The sequence below is a fragment of the Podarcis bocagei genome (assembly GCF_964188305.1).
Source record: "Podarcis bocagei genome assembly, chromosome: 4".
Taxonomy (NCBI): Eukaryota; Metazoa; Chordata; class Lepidosauria; order Squamata; family Lacertidae; genus Podarcis; species Podarcis bocagei.
This window is the reverse complement of record NC_138128.1, coordinates 83,104,447-83,124,781: the sequence shown is the minus strand read 5'-3', so window position 1 is coordinate 83,124,781 and position 20,335 is coordinate 83,104,447. Positions and strand designations below refer to the sequence as shown.

The 20,335-nt window shown below is 42.9% G+C and overlaps 1 protein-coding gene and 1 long non-coding RNA gene across 4 annotated transcripts in view; one reads left to right on the top strand and one right to left on the bottom strand.

Annotated features, from left to right (window-relative positions):
- Positions 1-440: 440 nt before the first annotated feature.
- Positions 441-20,335, top strand: part of SH2D4B (SH2 domain containing 4B) — an 86,952-nt gene continuing 67,057 nt past the window's right edge. For 2 of the 3 annotated variants that reach the window (XM_081190944.1, XM_081190948.1), the window contains exon 1: positions 4,374-5,875. In XM_081190944.1, the coding sequence (XP_081047070.1) occupies positions 5,689-5,875 (187 nt within the window). In that variant the 5' untranslated portion in view covers positions 4,374-5,688. Of the gene's footprint in view, positions 661-4,373; positions 5,876-20,335 lie in introns of those variants that run through there. The other variant, XM_081190945.1, reaches the window with a different exon arrangement.
- LOC308585370 lies at positions 4,013-5,402 on the bottom strand. The gene is made up of 2 exons (XR_014007340.1): positions 5,302-5,402; positions 4,013-4,378 (listed from the first exon to the last, which is right to left on the bottom strand). It is a non-coding gene; the product is annotated as an uncharacterized lncRNA (long non-coding RNA).

Here is a 20,335-nt window from a genome sequence, read left to right as displayed (position 1 = left end):
CTTGTGGATGACCTGGAGAATATATTGGCTAGGTAGCTATTTTGTGTCTTGGAGATGCTAACGCCCCACCCCTATGCTTGAAGATCCTGTAACATAAATCTTCTCCAATGACATTTACAAGCTTTGCTATCTAAGGCTGCCTAGTGGCTTCTTGCCTGATAAGAGCGAGCTGACACACATACCTTCAGTTGCTATGTTACACCAACTTTCACTTGAGACAATTGCACTTGGCCGTACAACTATGCTGTGTCCAGCTTGAAGGCTGTGTTGTTCATCTATATGCAAAATATCTGCTTAATAATAATAGTAATTTATTACAAAAGCACAATAGTTTAGAGGATTTATACAGGCTTCTCTAACATTTGACTGTCAGACATAAACAGGGCACCTGTACACTATTTCCTGAATTCAATAGGTAATTTTTGTATATGGACAGAGTCCCAAGAGCTTAGCCTTCAGTCTGTGAAAGTGGTATATAAACAGCTGGTCCAACAAAACTTCATGTGCTATGCAGTGATAGCAACCACGCGCATAGTAATACATTCTGAACTTTGCTCTAGAAAACAACAATTCTGCTCTTATTTGAAGAAAGGGGAATTATAAGGCAAAGGCCTAGACACCAAGTTTACCAAATGCTGAGTGACAACATTAAAGCAGCAGGTAACAAGAGACCTTTAAGTCAAAGATTTGGCTGGCTATTTCAAATCAATATGTGAGCTTCATCTTTCATCCCTTCTACAGATCCCTAGGCTTGTGCGGGTCTCTTTTCTGCCCCCACTCTCTTTCAGCTTTCCTTCTTTCCTCTGAAATTATTTTCCAGTTTTGTGCTTAGTTAATTTCAGACTCTGCATTTAATAGTCTTGGAGGGACCCCCCCTCCTGCTGTGTGGTAGGTCAGTCCTGTCATGTTTGGTGGCCCCATCCTATTCATTCTACCCCAACCAATTGCCCTGACAGCAGCTCTGTAGATCTTCCTTTTAATTTTCTAATCTAGGCTGCTGCAATTTTGCAGACCACTCTCTTTCCCTAGAGACCTCTGCTTCTTCTGTTGATTCTTCCTGCCTTGCTTTTCTGTAGGATTAAGCAGTCCAGGCAATGATAGCTGGATACACTTCTGCCTACTTTTCCAACCTGTGACATTAGGATAGCTCATCCAATCCCTATCAGAGGCTTCCCTACTGTAACCACCACAACTAACCTAAAATCATTCTGTTGAATTCATCTCAGACGAGCATGTACCATAAAAAAAAATCAAAGGGAGAGGTGTGGGGCAAGAAGGGAAGGTGTTTCTTTCTTTTACCTTCTCTCTTTACACCCCTCCAATTCCTGTCAATGGAGCTGGCTGTGGGAACAACCCATGGAGCTCCCCTGTTCAAGGAAGTCATCACCAGTCTCAAGCAGAGAGGTTGTTGTGAGTCTCCCCAAATTCTATTCCACTCAATGGAGTTGATGTGCAAGAGGAGCCAACAGGGACTTTGCTGCCCACAAGCAAACTGGAACAAACTGTACGAAAATCGGCATGCATGTAAGTTTGCAAATAAAAAGAAGAAAATACTCCGCCAATGGGTGTCCTCATGCTGCCAATGAGCATTTTTTTAATTAACATTCTTGTGTTACATATGTATACATTGTCATATTACATTACATGGCTTATTATAATATGAATTTCAACATGTATACAAAATTTATATACAAAATATATATACCTAAAGAAAGGGGGGGGGGGGGAGAAAAAAAGAGAAAATAAAGACAAAAAACTATTCCAAAATCATATATGTACCAACACTACAGACTTCCTGTCAATCACGTTGTATATTCCTTTTTTACAAACGAATGTACTCTTATTATTGTATATTTCTTTACATTTTATCTGATACATTCCTATATCAATATGTACCCTTAATCTTATTTCTCAACTCAATTTCTCTCCAACGTCAATCGAATGCTAGCATAGATAGCGAACCTTTACTGTATTTCTGAACATATATCTTATATCTATCCCTCATGCTGCCAATGAGCATTAGAAGCAGAGAGTGTCTACAGAAGTCTAGTGTTCCAAACATGGGAAGTAATAGTACTGCTCTATTCTGCCTTGGTGAGACCACAGCTGAAGTACTGTGTCCAGTTCTGGGTGACCAAGATGCTCAAGGATCTGCAAACCAAGCCCTATGAGGAACTGTTGAAGGAGCTGGGTATGTTTAGCCTGGAAAATAGGTGACTGAAGAGATATGATAACCATCTTCAAGTATCTGAAGGGTGTCACATGGAAGATGGAGAAAGCTTGTTTTATCCTCTAGATAGTAGGGACCAGACCAATGGCTTTGCATTACAAAATAGGAGACTAAACACCAGCAAGAACTTTCTGACAGCAAAAGCTGTTGGCAGTGGCATGGACTCCTTCAAGAGGTGGTGGACTCTCCTTCCTTGGAGGTTTTTAAGCAGAAGTTGGATGGCCATCTGTCATGGATGCTTTAGTTGAGGTTCTTGCATTACAGGACTAGATGACCCTTGGGGTCCCTTCCAGTACTACAATTCTATGATTCTATGAAATGTACCAAAATGCCTATAATAATGTATATTCTAGGAAAAATCAATTTTAGAAATGCATAATTTGAGAGAAAATTTGTTTAGAAATGTATATTTTGTCAGCAACTGTAAATACAAATTTTCAAAATCTTTTATGAGTTTTTTTTATAAAGAAAATAACAGATTAAAGCAGAAATGGAACAGGACAGAATTACAAATGAACACCCGTGAACCTGGCAGAGAGTGATCCACTCATTCTGATGCTGAACTGCTCTGATAATTAACACAAAGCTTTCTTGGTGGTGTAAACTGACTGTAGAGTTTTGCCAAGGAAGCTTCTGCCAAAAAGAAAAAAGAAAGACCTTGACCAGAATAATCATTTAGAGAATTTTGCCCTTTTCTGTTACCTTGAATCATGATCAGTAAATGTCCACCTCTTAAAACAAACAAGTTGTTTGATTTACATCATTCTCACTGACGTTGGGGAAAAGATATGTGAGAAGCTTGGAAACCTTCCATTATGGGGGATAGTTCTATCAGCAGCTACCAGCTATGATAGTTAAATGGAACCTCCAAGTCCAGCAGCAATATATGCGTATGAATGCCGAGTTGTGGGAACAAAGAACAGAGGGGAAACTCTTTCCACAATGTCTTATGTTGCCTATGCAAAAAGTCACACACAAAAATATTTCACCAAGGGCAGCTGTAATACAAAGGGTAGTGATGTGATAGCAAAATGCAATACAGTGGTACCTCTGGTTACGTACTTAATTCGTTCCGGAGGTCTGTTCTTAACCTGAAACTGTTCTTAACCTGAAGCACCACTTTAGCTAATGGGGCCTCCCGATGCCGCCGCACCACCGCATGATTTCTGTTCTCATCCTGAAGCAAAGTTCTTGACCCGAGCTACTATTTCTGGGTTAGCGGAGTCTGTAATCCGAAGCGTATGCAACCTGAAGCATATGTAACCCGAGGTACCACTGTATTTTTGTGTGAATTTGCATTTTGTTATTATATCACTGCTCTGTGTATTGTGTTGCCTATGGCAGATATTTTGGTCAGTTTATGGGTGGAAATAGCTGCACTTCGCAGTTTTCTTTAGCTGAAAATGGAGCAGAGGTTTTTAGGTCACATTAATGTCATACATGTAGAGCACGAAGCTTCACCCAAAAATCCTGGGAACTGTAATTGCTGGGAATTGCAGCTCTGTAAGGGTAAACTACAGCTCCCAGGATTCTTTGGGGGAATTCATGTGCTTTGGATGTATGATGTGGATTTCACTGTAGATGGAAGTTGGATTACAACCGAGACTTGCAACAAAATGTTGTATTCTTGCCTTCTAAGAGAAATGTTCCTATTCAGGGTACTAGCTAGCCAGCTAAGTCCTCCTCTGGGGTAGTATAAACTATAAGGGGCTCCAAAACATCCATTTGCTTCTTATCCCCAACTTTCTGTGTCTACTCAGCATGCTTGGTATTCATCAGGTGTTTTTTAATGGTTCTTTTAGGTTTTATTTTGAAAAGCCTTTTTTTATACGACTCGGTTCTCTCGAGTATGACGATACCTTCCTTAGAGGCACTGGAATTGTTCCAGTCTAAATGCTATGATGTGGTTAAGGTGTCACTCCACCTAAGACAGGCATAGAGGAATCCGATACAAGTTGGCCAAGGATGTGACTCTCAGCCGATGAAGATCTGAAGTCAGAAAGCTAATGTTAAGGTCATGTAGCCTTTTGAATTAATGGTTCTCTTGATGTTCCAGAGAGACTGCCTTCCCTTAGCATCCTGCTTGACCTTTTGCTCTAATCCAGCAGGACTCTTACATTCTGATGATCCAAAAAATAGTTATCTTTTCTAAAAAGCAAGGGGAAAAAAGAGTAGATGTCTTACAAAACTATTTTGATGATATCTGAATAATTCAAAGAAGCCTGAGCATCTTGTTAGACTATTAACATCTCCATGGCCTTTTGGTGGCCTGAGATCAACTGGTTGGCAGTTTTGTTATGCATTTAGCTGTTTCAAATGGGATTTTAACAGAATTTTACCATCGTCTATTATGCTTTAAAATCTATTATTACACATCTTAGACCTTAGAGGCTGGACTGATTAGTTGCATATAAATTATTGTAATAGAAACCCCGAGGAGCTAACAATAGTATTTCACGGAGAGCAGGAAAATGCCAGTAAACAGCAAAAGGTCACCATTTGCTTAAAAAGCAATCTCGTCTCTATCTTCCCACCGCAGAATGGAAAACACACCCATGGCAGGAGGGTTAACGCAGTGTGCTTGAACTGCCAAGGCCAGACTTTGGCTTAATTAATATTAATTAGCTGCCTTGCAAGTTTTCCTCCTGACAGCTTTGGGCTGCTCTTCCATCCCTTTCTGCAAGTTTGAGAGAGGGGAAAAACCCCTTAAAAAACTTTTTAATCCGTTAGTGCTGAATCACCATGTCTGTTGGCAATAAGTAAACATGACCCTAGACACAGCCAGGTGGTGGTGTGTGCTCCAGCGACCGGGGAGAGTAAGCAGCGCTAGAGATAATGTGTAAACGTGTGTTGCCTTTTATCGGAAGGGATCAGTTCCCAAAAGGCGCTGGAATGACATAGATATCACCGGTGTAGTTGTTACTTTTCACCATGACATCATAGATTTAAAAATAAACCCCGAGGCACAAATCCCCAGCACTACATCAAGGGGAACACACCACCGTGGAAATGAGAAGCAAGAAACCTGGGACACCGCGCCATAATCGGATCAGTTTTGTAAAATACTGAACTGTTTCCAGGTATTTAAGTGGCAGCTGTCAGGAGTTATCCTCTTTCCCCTTTTGGGGAGCCTTTTAATACCATCCAAGTGGCTCATCCTTGTTTGTACGCCTTCGCCCTGACAATCTCCTGTTCCATCTCTCTCTCCCCCCCATTGGACACCTGTTGATAGGTGACACAAGCTATTATTATTGTGGCGATTAACGGAAAGCGATCGGAGCATGAAAGAGAACCCAATCCCTCTCAGGAAGGGCCAGCACTTTCATTTCAAGTTGTTTTTAAGGAAGTGCTAAAGGCGTTAAGTTGGCTGGAGTGGACAGGGTATTTTTCCTTCGGTTTTGAATTTTGTCTTTTCCACCTGGCCACTGCACACGCGTTGCTTTCTTGACCGGATTGCCATGCTGCAGCAAATTTTGCGGGATATGTACATTGACCCGGAGCTACTGGCTGAACTGAATGAAGAACAGAAGCATGTCCTCTTCTACAAGATGAGGGAAGAGCAGGTCAGGCGATGGAGGGAGAGAGAGGAAGACACGCAGGAGGGAGAGGCGGCTGTGCTGCAAAGGACAGCGAGACTCAAGCAGAGTAAGATTTGACAGCTTTTCTGATCACCAGTCATTTCTGTGGGGAGTTGAATGTCTCAATGTCTGTGTATTCCTCATATTGTCTGCTCTGGCAGTTGCCCTGTGAAGGAAATCTCAAGAAGATGGAAACTGAGACCTCACCCAGGCAACTGCCAGGTGTATTGGTCTTGAACCTAAGCATTCCAAGGTAAGGCCTAGAACTCTGCCCAATGAGTCACAATGGCTCCAGTGCAGAATACGGTAGTTGCAGTTCAGTCGCATTGAAATGAAGGGGGATTAAGTCAGCTTTGAATTTTTTCTCCTCTATGGATTAAGCACGACTCTTTGTTTCTCTTTATGCGTGGGGATTTGTGCCTTACGACTTGCACACATAATCCATAGACTCATTGTTTCTGTATAATGCTTAACAGTGTGTAAAACTAGCAGACCAGAAATGTAGGGCCTACTGGCACCACCAGTCCCCCTACTGGGATGTGAATGGGCTAGAGTGGGGTGGTGGGCAATACCCTCCCTCTCTAAATTGTCCTCTGAATGCCTCATGAGGACATGATTATACATTAATTCAGGCATAGGCAAACTTTGCCCTCCAGATGTTTTGGGACTACCATCATCCCCAGCTAACAGGACCAGTGGTCAGAGATGATGGGAATTGTAGTCTCAAAACATCTTGAGGACCGAGTTTGCCTATGCCTGCATTATTTCATGGCACACCCTCCGTGTCCCTATTTTCCAGGAACAGTCCTGGATTTACAGAAGCTGTCCCAGTTTCTGATTTGATCCTGAATTTCCCACTTTTCCTGAAGGCATCCCTATTTTCCTTGGAGAAATGTTGGGCAGTATGGAGTTCTTTGGCCCCTGAGTCAAGGAGATAGGTAACTATACAAGCTTTTGAAGACATCTGAGGGCAGCCCTGTATTGGGAAGTTTTTTAAAAAAAAGTTTAATGCTTCTATATAAGTTGGAAGCCTCCCAGAGTAGCTGGGGCAACCCAGTCAGATGAGTGGCGTATAAATAATAAAATTATTATTATGGAATAGGCCGTCCCTATTGTCATTGGAGAAATGTTGTAGGGTATGTCATGGAGGCTGGGGAAACCCACCCAGATGGGCAGGGCATTAATAATAATAATAATTGCAAATGGAACCCATCCCAGAAAAGGCAGTAGCTCAGCAGAGAAATGGCACCCTGGGATGTCTTTCTTAGCTATTTACTTTACTGTTTATATTCTTTGAATTTGTTCCATTTTCATTTCATATTTATTTTTGTACCTGTTTTGTTTGTATGTAGGTGTGTGTGTTTTTCATTTCTTTTTCTTTTCTTGTCTTTATTTTTGCCAGATGTATGTACGCTTTGCCTTTGCTTTGTATTTGCATAATAAATCAATAACAACAACAACTATATAGTTTTTCCTGTAAACAAAGCAAAGACTATGAAATAATTGTGTGCTGTAGTCGTCTGTGGTCAGAAGCATAGACACACGTCAGTCAGAGGTGTTTTGCGGGCACAGAGTAGGAAGTGACCCAAATGGCCCATTCACACTGGGACTGAAAGACTTTATAATCTCTGATTCGCTTGTCTAAGACCTACTGTTTTTAAATACAGTGTGAAGGGTATCTCTTCGGGAGACCTTCAAGAGCATTCTTGCATTCTTGCAGTTCCCTCCCATGTGCAAATAAAAGCCTGTTCAGTTTGATTGATCTGTCATTTGTTGGGAGTAGGGGGTTCAGAATGCAGCTCAGCTCTGTGCGCCAAAACAACATTAAGAGGATGAAGATTGTCTTGTGCAGAAGATGAACATAATGCACACTAACACCGAAAAATGTAACTGCAACATTTTTATATAGTAATTTGTCACAGTGTTGACAGCTGCATTTCCATATATAAATTATACATTAAACCTATTCTGCTTTTTAGTGCACAGAATTGTTTTCCGGGTAATTAATTTTCTGGTTTACAAAGAATGATGAAAAAGAGGAGAAAACGATCACAGGAAACTTTATACTGTCTTTCTATCTCTGCATGCATGCGTCTCACCTATGCTCAATGTTTTATGACACTTTGCTCCTTCCAAATGACTTGCCCATCTCTTTAGCTGCAGTTTTTGTGTGTGGGGGTGGTGGTTGTGAAATTGGGGCAGAGTGACTGGCGAAAGTTGTTTCCATCCTTCATAAAAGGGAAGGACAATGTTTTTCACCTTAAATGGGAACAAAGGCAGCCTGATCAATTCTGAACTCAGTTGGAGTACAATGGAGACCAAGGTTATGCCAGTAGGCTAAGCTGAAAAACTTACATGGGTGACTTTGAATTGGCACTGCAGCTTGCATGGTGAGAAGGAATCTCACAGCTCTGTGTTCCACAGAAAGCCCTATGCCAGCCAGTGCGCTGTAGTGGTTAGAGTGTTGGGATTCAGAGTGGGGAGACGGAGACCCTGGTTCAAAGCCACAATCAGTTGTGTAACTCTCACTTGGTGACTAACTTACCTTTGTTGTGAGGGTGAAAAGGGGGCTGGAGAGAACTTTGTACACCCCTCAAGGATGAGCTGTGGAAATAATAAAGAGAATTAAAAATATTTCAAATTACCTAGAGTTTTAGGAATGTTACAAGGCTGGTGCACATTTTTCAATGTTTTCTGGCTGCAGCTTATTTGCATGTTTGAGCTATTGTAGCTTAAACACCCCAGACAAATCTTTGGGCTCACTCTTGTTTGCCCCATGCCTAGAAAGCATGGGTTCAAATGGCTTTGCCGATTCCCTCCGGAAAACCTGCTCCTTGGCACTAAATCAGAACAAGCGTCAAGCTGCAGAGAACCTGATTGCCATTTGTTCCGATTCAGTGCTAAAGATCCGGTTTCCACGAGTGAAAGCAGCAGGGCAAACGGAGGTGTGGCTAAGCCCTTTGATTCTCACTTGCCTCCTAGGGCTTCTCTATGTCTAGAGTCATACAATCCTAGAATTGTACAGTTGGAAGGGACCACAAGGGTCATCTAGTCCACCCCCTTGCAATGCACAAATCTTTTGGCCCAATGTGGGGCTCGAACCCACAACCCTGAGATTAAGTCTCAGGCTCTACCGATGGAGCTATCCAGCACCTGGCATCCAGATTTCAGCCCATTTCAGAAACACGTATTTGCTTTGCTCCTGGTCTTGGAACCCTGTGATTGTGCTAGGGATCTTTAATAAGGCTGAGAATGAGTTTTTGTCCCAGGTAAGAGTTGAACCAGGAGCTTCCATAGCTTGCTTTCTTAAAGCATCATTCGACGCTTCTTTAGCGAGAAGTAGGACCCACAATGCTTAGGTGGATATATATCTCCAACTGAGTGTGCCAGGGATTGCAACCCTAGCCTGTACATTATACCATGTGAATCTGAAATTTTTAGTCGCATATATTCTCTCGCCCTCTGAAAGGGGGATTCTTACTTCAAATGGAGAAGCAATACTTTACTGCAATATTTCACTAGAAAGGTCTTTCCATAGAAGGAGGCAGGTCTCTCTATGCCCTATGATATTGTGGTGTTTCTTCAGCACATACCTCTCATCTCAGATCATAAACTTGGGAAATACATATTTAGCCATTTTCCATTTTAAGCCTTCATTAATACGCATACATTTTCATTTCAGTGTGAATTAAATCAACTATACTTAGCCCCACACCTGAAATTACATGATGTCAAGTTGTGGGGCAGGTGAACATGGCTTGGCAAAAATGGCCTCACAGGGCAAATTAGGACCAATTTGTCTGGTGGCCAGAGGTTCATACAGTACCTACCCTAGGTTAATCCAGAGGCTTAATCTTGCCTGTCAGTCACAGGGGCTGAAGCTCACACACGATTCCCTTCTGTGTCTGTAGACCTGCATACCCTCAGACCCAGCCTTGAACCCGGAGGTTCTCCGTTCAAGCCCCAAAGTCCTTCATAATAGGTTACCTTAGTAGGGCTGGTAGTTGGGTACTTGTGTAGAAACAGGATGATTCTTTCTGCCTAATGCTGGGCTCCCTTGTTGCGCATAAATCTTGCTTCTTTTACTTAAGAGCTAAACGATTAAACAAGTCTTGTAGTAACAGATGTGCCTTAGCTTGGGCTCCTGCCTCCATCAGCTCTTTGCATAGCTGTCAGGATAGTTTTAGATGTTATGAATGGGGACTTGGTTTCGATCATAACAGCAAAACCAACTTCAACAGATTCTACATAAATTGGAAAACCATCCCTGCCCTTTGGACATACTTAAAAAGTGTGTGTTAATGTCCGCGGACTGGTTAAACCATACAGAAATGGAGTAGGAAATCTTTCACAAGTGAGTACCTTGGGCTCAAGAGAGCTTAAAATTATTTTTCCTTTTCTCTTTCTCCCAGAACACAGTTACGTGTATCTTGGAGCACAATATGGGAGTTGCTCTTCAACATGATCTTGCAGAGCTGTATCACTTTTCCATTTACTCAGAGTAGGAGGCTAGAATAGATCTTTGCTTCTAAGGACCCCCACTTTAGGGCACCCACAAAGGGGAATTGATCATTACCCCTCCCTGGGGCCTCCCTGACAAAAATGAGAAGAACCAGTTTGGCAGGTGTCTATACCCGGTGATCAAAGGTTGCTGAGAGAAAAAGTAGGATCAATAGGGCCATATCATTTCCCCTTAGTGATTTCTAAGTGAAGATCATTGATCAAACCACAGGTGCAGCCTCTGTGCTGTTCCCAGCATGCAGGCTGAACTAGCAGCACCCGCTTCTCAGTCACATACCTACCATAGAGTTGGAATCATAGAGTTGGAATGGACCCTGAGGATCATCTAGTCCAACCCCCTGCAGGGCAGGAATATGCAGCTGTCACATACGGGGATCGAACCTGCAACCTTGGCATTATCAGCACCACGCTCTAACCAACTGAGCTATCTGGGACACAAAACAACTACTCTAAAATCACTGAGCGTGAGCCTTTCACTAAGGTTCCTTATATGCCATTTGATTGCTACTGACTTGGGGGCTTGTCCTAAAATAGCAAAATCCAGATAATAGCCTGAATATGCCATTTATTAACCACCCACGTCTTTTGTCAACAAAGCATTTGTGTTAATCAATTATGGATAATGCCTTCCTTCATCAATTATAGAATGACAAATCTGCAGGATTTTTTTTCCTTTTCCTTTTAAAAAAATCTGACCCTGAATGGTGAGAAGACTGCCTTCCAGGATGATCAAAGCACCTTTACTGATGAGGGGGGGGGGGAACCTGCTGTTCTGGAAAATTCAACAGCATCTGGCTCTGTCCCTTTTGATTATGCGGAAGGTGGAGCCTGTCTAAGAGACCATCTTTCAACCGTACAACTTTTCCACTACGGTCACGGTGGCACCATTTTCAAACAATGTTTCCATTGAAATATTTTGCCTTAGGAGCCACTTATAATTCGGGAATAAGTTGTGGCGTTTGTCTCTTCTGCCTATCAGCTTGTAAGTGACAATCTGCACAGAGAACTGATCACTACTGAAAAGCGAATTAATTAATGAATTAATGAATTAATGAAATAAATAAATAAATAAATAAATAAATAAATAAATAAATAAATAAATAGAAAGCTCCATGGCTAAGTCTCTCCATGTCTCTCCAGGCAAAGTACAATGTCCAGTTTAGTATAGTATATAAGGCAGAAATATTAATTTTAGTGGGAAGCAATGGTGGATTTTTTTTGCCTGTCTGATTTTTTTGTGTTGTTGTTTGTAGTATGTCAGGAGAAGCCAATTAGAAAAAATTATCATGTACTTTTAAAGCAACCTAATTAGTATTAGAAGGAAATGGGTCATTTCACCCTCGTTTCAAATCTGCTGTGACGCTAATATTCTATTTGACAGTGCTATCTTTTCCCAAGCTTCTTATCTGTTTTTATATATAAAGCTTGTTGGCCTCTTCTCCACAAAATGCCCAAACTGTTGTACAATAAAACAAATAATTAAAATAGCGTATCTGTTAAAGACAAGCATAACTTAAAACTAGCAAGAGTTTATAACCTGCAGCAATAAAAACACCTGTATAAAACCCCCCTCAACTCAGCCTTCCAGCAGTTTTATTTTAAAAGGCTGTCCAATAATGATAACGATAAGAATAAACAAAATACAACAACTTGCTGGAGAAGTTAGCACATGGATAAAGAGGCATATTTCATGTGGCTAGCTGTCCCACAAGACCCCTGAAAAGTGCTTTTTAAAAAACACAGTTCCCCCAAATGCACACTTTGGAGCAGCGCACAAGATCCCTGCCCTGAAAAAAAGCTTTTTTGGGGGGGGGGGACACAATCTCATGTGAGTCACATGATTCACACGCAACCCTGAAAAATGGTATCCTGGTTTTGGGCCACTTCGTATTGGAAATTTTGGGAGTGGAAGCACTGCAGCACTGTGACCACTAGGTCCAACACATGGAGATGATCCAGTCTCGATGGTATCAAAAGCCAAATAGAAGAAGGAAAAAGCCACTGGACCATACTCCCTTAGGGATTTTCAAGGCTGCTTCTGTCCCCGAACCAGGCCTGGATCCAGTCTGAATTAGGCCCATGTGATTTGTTTCATCCAATAACTCCTGCAGCAGAGCAGCTTTGCATATCCCCTCACAAAGTCTTGGCTCCTTTTCCTCACCCTTCTCAGTGGGCGATCACTCGGAGAGCTGCCCACTTGAAGAGGCAGTGAGAGCTCTTGTTCACCTGGGACTCCTGATCAAGGCTGTTTCATTTCCCTTCCTTCCAGGGCCTGTGACTCTTGCACCTTGTAAAGAGGGCATGTCTTTGGGGGAGACCACAAGGGCTCTCGTCCTGAAGTCCTCAGCCCAGGAGGAGCAGCTGGCAGGAGATAGGAACGGTAGTTGCAGCATGAACACACAGCAGTGAATAGAAGGCTTACAATGCATGAAACTTGGGGTTATTTTTATGGTTTAGGGTATGTTTAGGCCGCAATCCTAGGCACACTTACTCAAGAGTAAGTACCACTGCAATTGATGCTACAGAACATTGGCCGTGACCTTGTTAACATCCTTAAACTGGGTGTCAAATGTATGAGAGGGTGTTTGGGGGAAGTTGCTAACCTGCCCACCTGCTACACTTTGAGCTTTACTGAACCCAACGTTCAGCATCACCTGGCAGCAAAAGCCACTAGATAGGGTGCTGAACCTGACTTCCTGCCATGGAGCTTTGGTTGTGTGTCAGCAGAATGCGTGGTACTGTTTCAGCATAAGAGTGTGACACAGTTGTGTAAGGGCTAGGTATTCTCTTTGCCATTGCCTTTTTTCTTTAGTGAGTAACAGTTGGTTTCTCGCCTCCATCTGGTGTGGGTATTAGCTTTCTTAGCAGCATTTGCGTCCTTCCCCTATGTCTTCTGTATATCTATAGGTAGCTCTTTCAATAGCATTTAGTCCCCCAACCCTTCATTTAGTGTAAGTTAGCATTTCCCCTGTCACTCCACTTGCCTGTTTCATTGTTGTTCCCAATTGCCTCCCTAGTTCTTTATCCCATCTGCCGTCTTGTGCCTCCTCTCCTCATCTTTGCCTTTGAAACTCACAAAATACCCCTCTCTGTTTCTTTCCTGTTGCTTCCCATTGGCCAATGAAATCCAAAGCAATGCTTACAAAATCAAGACTCATTTAAACAGAATGGCTTTTTCCGGATGGAGTGGAGCTGGTCAACTACACTAAATAGCAGTCTAAAGCAGGGATGACTATCCCACGGCTTGACTTCTGTAAGAACTGCATACCCTCCAACATTTCTCCAATGAAAATAGGGACATCCCATTCCATAAACTGCTAGAATTCCTGCTCCACGATTGCAGTCATGGGATTGTTGTCTATCACATGACGGTATATGTTTTGACTCCACAGAGTGGGAAGTGATGGAGACAGGATGTTTGTGTTACTGTGTTCCTCGAAGTGGGACTACTGTCCTTTGTTTTTTCTCTTTGCTGTCTGATGCTAGAGAGAAAGGGATCCATGTTGCAGTGTTACGTGTGTGTTTATATGTAAATAAAGTAGATTAGCCAAAATGCTGAGTTGCTGAGATCTGTTATGTAAGCTGCGGAAACTCTGCGGATCCTTAAGTGTGCCAGTGTCTGTTGGCATCGGTCGCTGTGATGTTCGGGCTGAAGAAAGCTTTTGAAGCTCCGAATCATTGAGACCAGGAGGGAGGGAACATGCCAGTCGGGCATGTGTCTCTGCCAGGGTCCTACTCGAGTGTAGGACGAGCTCCTGACATGAACACCATTTATACCCTGCCCATCTGGCTGGCTTGCCCCAGCCACTCTGTGTGACTTCTAACATACATAAAAACATAATAAAACATTAAACATTGAAAAAACTTTCCTTTACATGGCTGCCTTCAGATGTCTTCCAAAAGTTGTGTACAGTGGACCCTCCAGATATGAACTTAATTCGTTCCGGAGGTCCTTACGTAGCCCGAAAAGTCCGTAACATGAGGCGCCACTTCTGCAAATGCATGTGGCGTGATAGAGTGCTTCTGCATGTGGCACGCAGAGCACTTTTGTGCATGTGTGCGTGGCAAAACCCAGAAGTATACATTTCTGGGTTTGCCACATTCACAACCCGAAAGTTATGTTACCTGAAGGTAACGTAACCCGAGAGTCCACTGTAGTTACTTATCTTCTTAGCTCGGGGGGTCACATAACACCATACTGTCCAATGTTTTTTCCAATAAAAACAAGATAATCCTAAGGAAAAGCAGGACATTCAAAGATCAAATCAGAAATCAGGACAGCTTCTGTAAATCCAGGACTGTCCCTGGAAAATAAGGACACTTGGAGGGTCTGCAACTGATGTTTTAAATGCTTGGAGCAAGTTTTTGAGTCTTTGGCATTGAGTGGTGGTGGGAGAAAGCAATATTACATTATTAGGCTAGGTATTTTCTTAATGTTTCTGTGCTATCTATTAAAACAGAGGACCAAGAAGTTAATGCAGGCATATGGCTATCATTCTGTGCCTGCATTAATTTGGAGTTAATGACGTTGAGTAGACTCTGTACATCAGTGAGGCCAACACACTGTAGTGCCATTTCACACATTATTTCGGAACCTATTGCCAAACATGCTGATGGCATGCATGTCTATCATCTGCAATATTTGCTGGGAAATGCTTGTAAGCAGGACCCAGGCCCTTAATGGGGCACTGCTTGCAGGGATTTTGCCAGAAAAGGCCATGATTTATACATGTGTGAGCTGAACCATTCATCAAAAATGCTGTGTGTACTTTGTACTCAGAAATAGGTTCCCCAACAGGGAAAATAAAAATGAATTGGCCCTAAGATATGCCTTTTAAAATACAAGTCACCTAGCAACCCTAACTCCCAAAGTTCCAGAGGCTCTAATTGGATGATTTTGCAAGTATTCATAAATGATTCCTATTGAAAGATTTTTTTTTTACAGGCTTTAATGAACTAGAGGCTAGGCAAGAGTTATCAGCCAGTTTTATAAGAATAGGAAAGGCATTTTGAATCATGAGTGAAGACTGACTGAATTTTCAGCAAGGATGAATGAGAAAACCATATATGATTTCTCACTAGTATAACTGTGATGGGCACAACCTGAACAAGGTGCAAAATTGGCAATAAATATTACATTATCAACACTGAAGTAAAATGATGGTCAGTTGTGCAATGTTTACAGGATGGAAAGACCAGGTATCAGTATGGTTGGGGAGGGTAGCAGACCAGATGGAATGGCACCACTGCAACTTCTGATTGACTCTATAAAAAGGTAAAGGGACCCCTGACCATTAGGTCCAGTCGTGACCGACTCTGGGGTTGCGGCACTCATCTTGCTTTATTGGCCGAGGGAGCCGGCGTACAGCTTCCTGGTCATGTGGCCAACATGACTAAGCAGCTACTGGTGAACCAGAGCAGCACACGGAAACGCCATTTACTTTCCCGCTGGAGCGGTACCTATATATCTACTTGCACTTTGACATGCTTTTGAACTGCTAGGTTGGCAGGAGCAGGGACCGAGCAACGGGAGCTCACCCCGTCACGGGGATTCGAACCACCGACCTTCTGATTGGCAACTCCTGCTACTGAAAAAAGAAATTATAGGTGGTGATGAGAACACCAGACGTTCAGCACTGGAAGCATTAATTAACAGATTTTGTGCCTCCACAGAGGAAATACCTCATCTGTAACAGTGGATGGTATGGTGGAGCAAACCTGCTCACCTGATCTCTCTGTGTCTGGCTGAGTCACTGCAGAACACTGGGATGGGGAGCGACACAGTGGTGAGGTTGGCATGGTGCAAATGCACCAGCAGATCCAATCTGGTGCTGCTGCCAGTGTGTTTGCACCACACTGACCTGCCTGCTATTCTCCTTCCCCTCTCTTTCCCAGTATGATGCAGGAACTGAAGGAGTATACCTGAAAGACCATCTCCACCCCCATCGTTCAGCCCTGACACTGAGGTCTAGTGCTGAGGGCCTTCTGGTGGTTCCCTCACTGCGAAAAGTGAGGTTACAGGGAACCAGGCAGAGGGTCTTCTCAGTAGTGGTGCCCGCCCTGGGGAATGCCCTCACATCAGATGTCAAGGAAATAAACAACTATCTGACTTTAGAAGACATCTGAAGGCAGCCCTGTTTAGGAAAGTTTTTAATGTTTGAAGTTTTATTCTGTTTTTAATACAGTGGTACCTCAGGTTACATATGCTTCAGGTTACAGACTCCTCTAACCCAGAAATAGTGCTTCAGGTTAAGAACTTTGCTTCAGGATGAGAACAGAAATCATGCTCTGGCGGCACAGCAGCAGCAGGAGGCCCCATTAGCTAAAGTGGTGCTTCAGGTTAAGAACAGTTTCAGGTTAAGAACGGACCTCCGGAACGAATTAAGTGCTTAACCTGAGGTACCACTGTATTCTGTTGAAAGCCACCTAGAGTGGCTGGGGAAACCCAGCCAGATGGGTGGGGTAGAAATAAACTATTGTTATTATTATTACTACTACTCAGCTGATCAAAGGTCATGTGAGCAGCATAGCCTTACCATGCCAGTTGCAGCTGCTCAGCATTGAGAATGTGTCATCTCAGCAACAACACTCATGAACTTGGTTTATGGTAGAGGGCATATAAGTGGCTAGCAGGGGCCTCTCATAGCAGCAGGGAGGATGAAGGCTTGTTTCACAGCACTCAGATAAGGAGGGACTATTTTTGCCTATGGTGTCTTGGCTTAAGCTTAATGGAGAGTGAGAGTTTTTAAAATTCAAAGCTGCCCATCAATTCTTTGCATTTGTGGCAACTGAAAATGGAGAACAGTTCTTAACAATACTGTATGCACAGAACCAGTGCATGTGGGAAGCATGGGGGAAGATAATAAATAAGCTACAGTGAGAAAACAGAGGCATGGAAACAAGGCAAAAATGGGACAAAGCTAGTATGGCTATCAATGGCCTAAGCAGGTATAATGAATATTACCTACATCTAAGTCCAGAAATGTGGATTGTTGCATTCGCAAAGTAAAGGAAGGACTGGACCCTGATTTAAAACAAGACACGAGGCTTTGACCAGCAAGGCTCTTGGAGAAAGTGCATAAACCACACCCCTCACCAGGCCATTTTATTAACAAAAGAATCCTTCACACAGTGCTCGTGAGAACCAATCCTATTTCCTCTGAGCATTTCATCAAACCCCACGTGGGGAAAAAGTTACACTACAACACTAATTAGCATGCATATATTTTGGGGTAAATAAGTTGAGAACTACAAAGGGGTGGTAAATAAGTTGAGAACTATAAAGGGGAGCATGTGGCAACCCCAGAGGTGAGAAATATACATGATAAGAAGGATGGCCAGAAAGACAGGATCACTATCACCTTCATGTGAGATCTCTTTCCTGGCTCCAAGATTAACATTTTAAGATTACATATTAGAAAAATACTTCAAAGAAACTTGCCCACTATCTTTATGGCCCAGGATGCCTGCCTGGCGACATCTGGGCCGTGTACGTGACATGTGAGGAGAGAGAAATGGAACAGGGATGCAGGGGTGTAGATTGATCAAGAATCATATCCAAATACAGTGGTGCCTCGCAAGATGAAAAGAATCCGTTCTGTGATTCTCTTTGTCTAGCGGTTTTTTCGTCTTGCGAAGCAAGCCCATTGAAGGATTAGCGGATTAGCGCTATTAGCGCTATTAGCGGCTTTTAGTGGCTTATCTGCTGATCGGATCAGCTGATAAGTGGCTTAGCGGCTTAGAAAAAAGGGGGGAGGGAAAAAAAACCAGCAGGAACTCGCAAGACATTGTCGTCTTGCGAAGCAAGCCCATAGGAAATTCGTTTTGCGAAGCACCTCCAAAATGGAAAACTCTTTCGTCTAGCGAGTTTTCCGTCTTGCGAGGCATTCGTCTTGCGGGGCACCACTGTAGTTTAAACCCAGTCAATGCAATTCTTTCATTGCTGACACAGATGGCTTACTCTATATTTGTTATAATTCCTCATAGCAATCCCACCTGATCACTACAGTGGATGAAGAGCTCAATATGCTCTTATCATGTGCTCCAATGCAGCTTTTATAAGGGCATTATTAGCCCATTGATTATGAAACTGAATAGTATTTATCCTGCAGATTTGACAAATCCATATCGGAACGTGTGACAATTCATCAACAGTGAGCATTGATAAAAAATGTAAGTGGTAGTTAATTTCATTGCCCATCCCCTGTGCTAAACCATTCAGTACATTAGGATGCACTAGGCTTCAAAATATGTGGTGGGAGAGAAGGAGGGAGGGAGGGAGAGAAAACAAGCCTTCAAAAGCTTGTCTCAAAAACTACAAAGAAGAATGATTAGGTCTATGGTGGATCACTGAATGCTGATGGAGCATATTTGAAATGTGCAGAACAGCTGCAGCAGAATATAGCAGAAAGGAAACAAATAAGTATGAAATCTTTTAAGCAGCAAGGATGAGAACACAACTTTCTAAATTTAAGGTTAGGTGATTATTTGTTTCAAATAACCTGTCCTGAGCCCTGGGGATGCATGACCTAAGGGTTCAATAAACAAGCAGTTCAAATAAACATACAATAGCCAAATAACGCTTTGACTTAAGGAAAGTGATGAAAATGTGTTATTTTTAACAGATGATGCGTGTCCCACATCTCTGCAATTGCGTGTCTCAATCTTCCCTCATGAATTTTTTTGGTAGCTAAGGATGAGGAAGAAAGTACTAAGCTTTATTTGAGGAACTTACTATATTTCTCTTAGGAGGACCCCAACTGCTTCTTCTCTCAAGGGACTCTACACTGGGACAGGACTGCTTCCTCTTGCTTTAGCAGGGAGTAGCTCAGGGTCTTTGTGACATCAGCAGTTACTGCACAAATCTCCACCGTCAGTTCAAATCTAAATTCCAGATGAGATTGGTTCAGTGGCAGCTGATGTCACAAAGTCAGCTCTTTTCTTCCAGCATGGCTACAGAGGTGGACTACAGCTGAACAGTATGAGGAGGAGGCAAAAGCTGCAGGAAATCTGAGCTTCAGCTGCAGAGGAAGCAGTGGACAGAGTCCAAATGGACAGCGAGAGGCAAAGAAAGCTGGGTCAAAGCCAGCTGGAAAGGGATGTAGCCAGGTATAGCCAACCACTTGATGGTCCTTCCAACCATCCAATGGGCCTCCAGCTTGTTAAGAACCTTGGTTGCCATGGCAGCCAAAACAGAATCCTGTGCTTCTGAATGACAGTCTAGGATTGAAATTGAAACTGAAATACTTTATTGTCACTTGTACAACTTGTATACAGTGAGATTACATGAGCACCCCCCACTCAGCTCTCTTAGTCTTAATTCCCCTCGTTTACTGATGCACACCCACCAAACCCAAAAGTCAGTTGCCCTGTTGTTATCTTTTCATTCAACAGCCTAACAGCCCATGGACAGAAGCTGTTCTTTACCCTGTTGGTGTGACTAATCATGCTTCTATATCTTCTGCCTGAGGGCAGGAGATCAAGAAAGTGCCGGCCAGGGTGTGAATCATCCCTGAGAAATTTCCTCACTCTCCTGAGGCAACGTTCTTCTGCTATTTCATCCAGTGGATTCACAGGACAGCCCATAATATCTTGTGCTGTATTCACCACCCTCTGTAGGCACTTCTTATCAGATGGTGTCAAACCAGCGTACCACACCGTGATGCAGTATGAAAGGACACTTTCTATTGTTGACCGGTAGAAGGAGATAATCAAATGTTGATTGACATCCTTCTTCCACAATACTCAGAGGAGATGGAGTCTCTGTTGGGCTTTCTTAACCACCTGGGTTGTACTTATTTTCCAAGTAAGGTCTTCACTGAGATAAACTCCTAGTAATTTAAAGGAAGAGACTCTCTCCACACAGCCCTCCCTGATGTACAGCGGGGCTAGTTCTCCTCTCTTCTTCCGAAAGTCCAACGCCATCTCCTTTGTCTTGCTGATATTAAGGTGCAAGTTGTTCCCTGTAGATATTTTTTGGACCTCCCCTCTATACGCTGATTCGTCC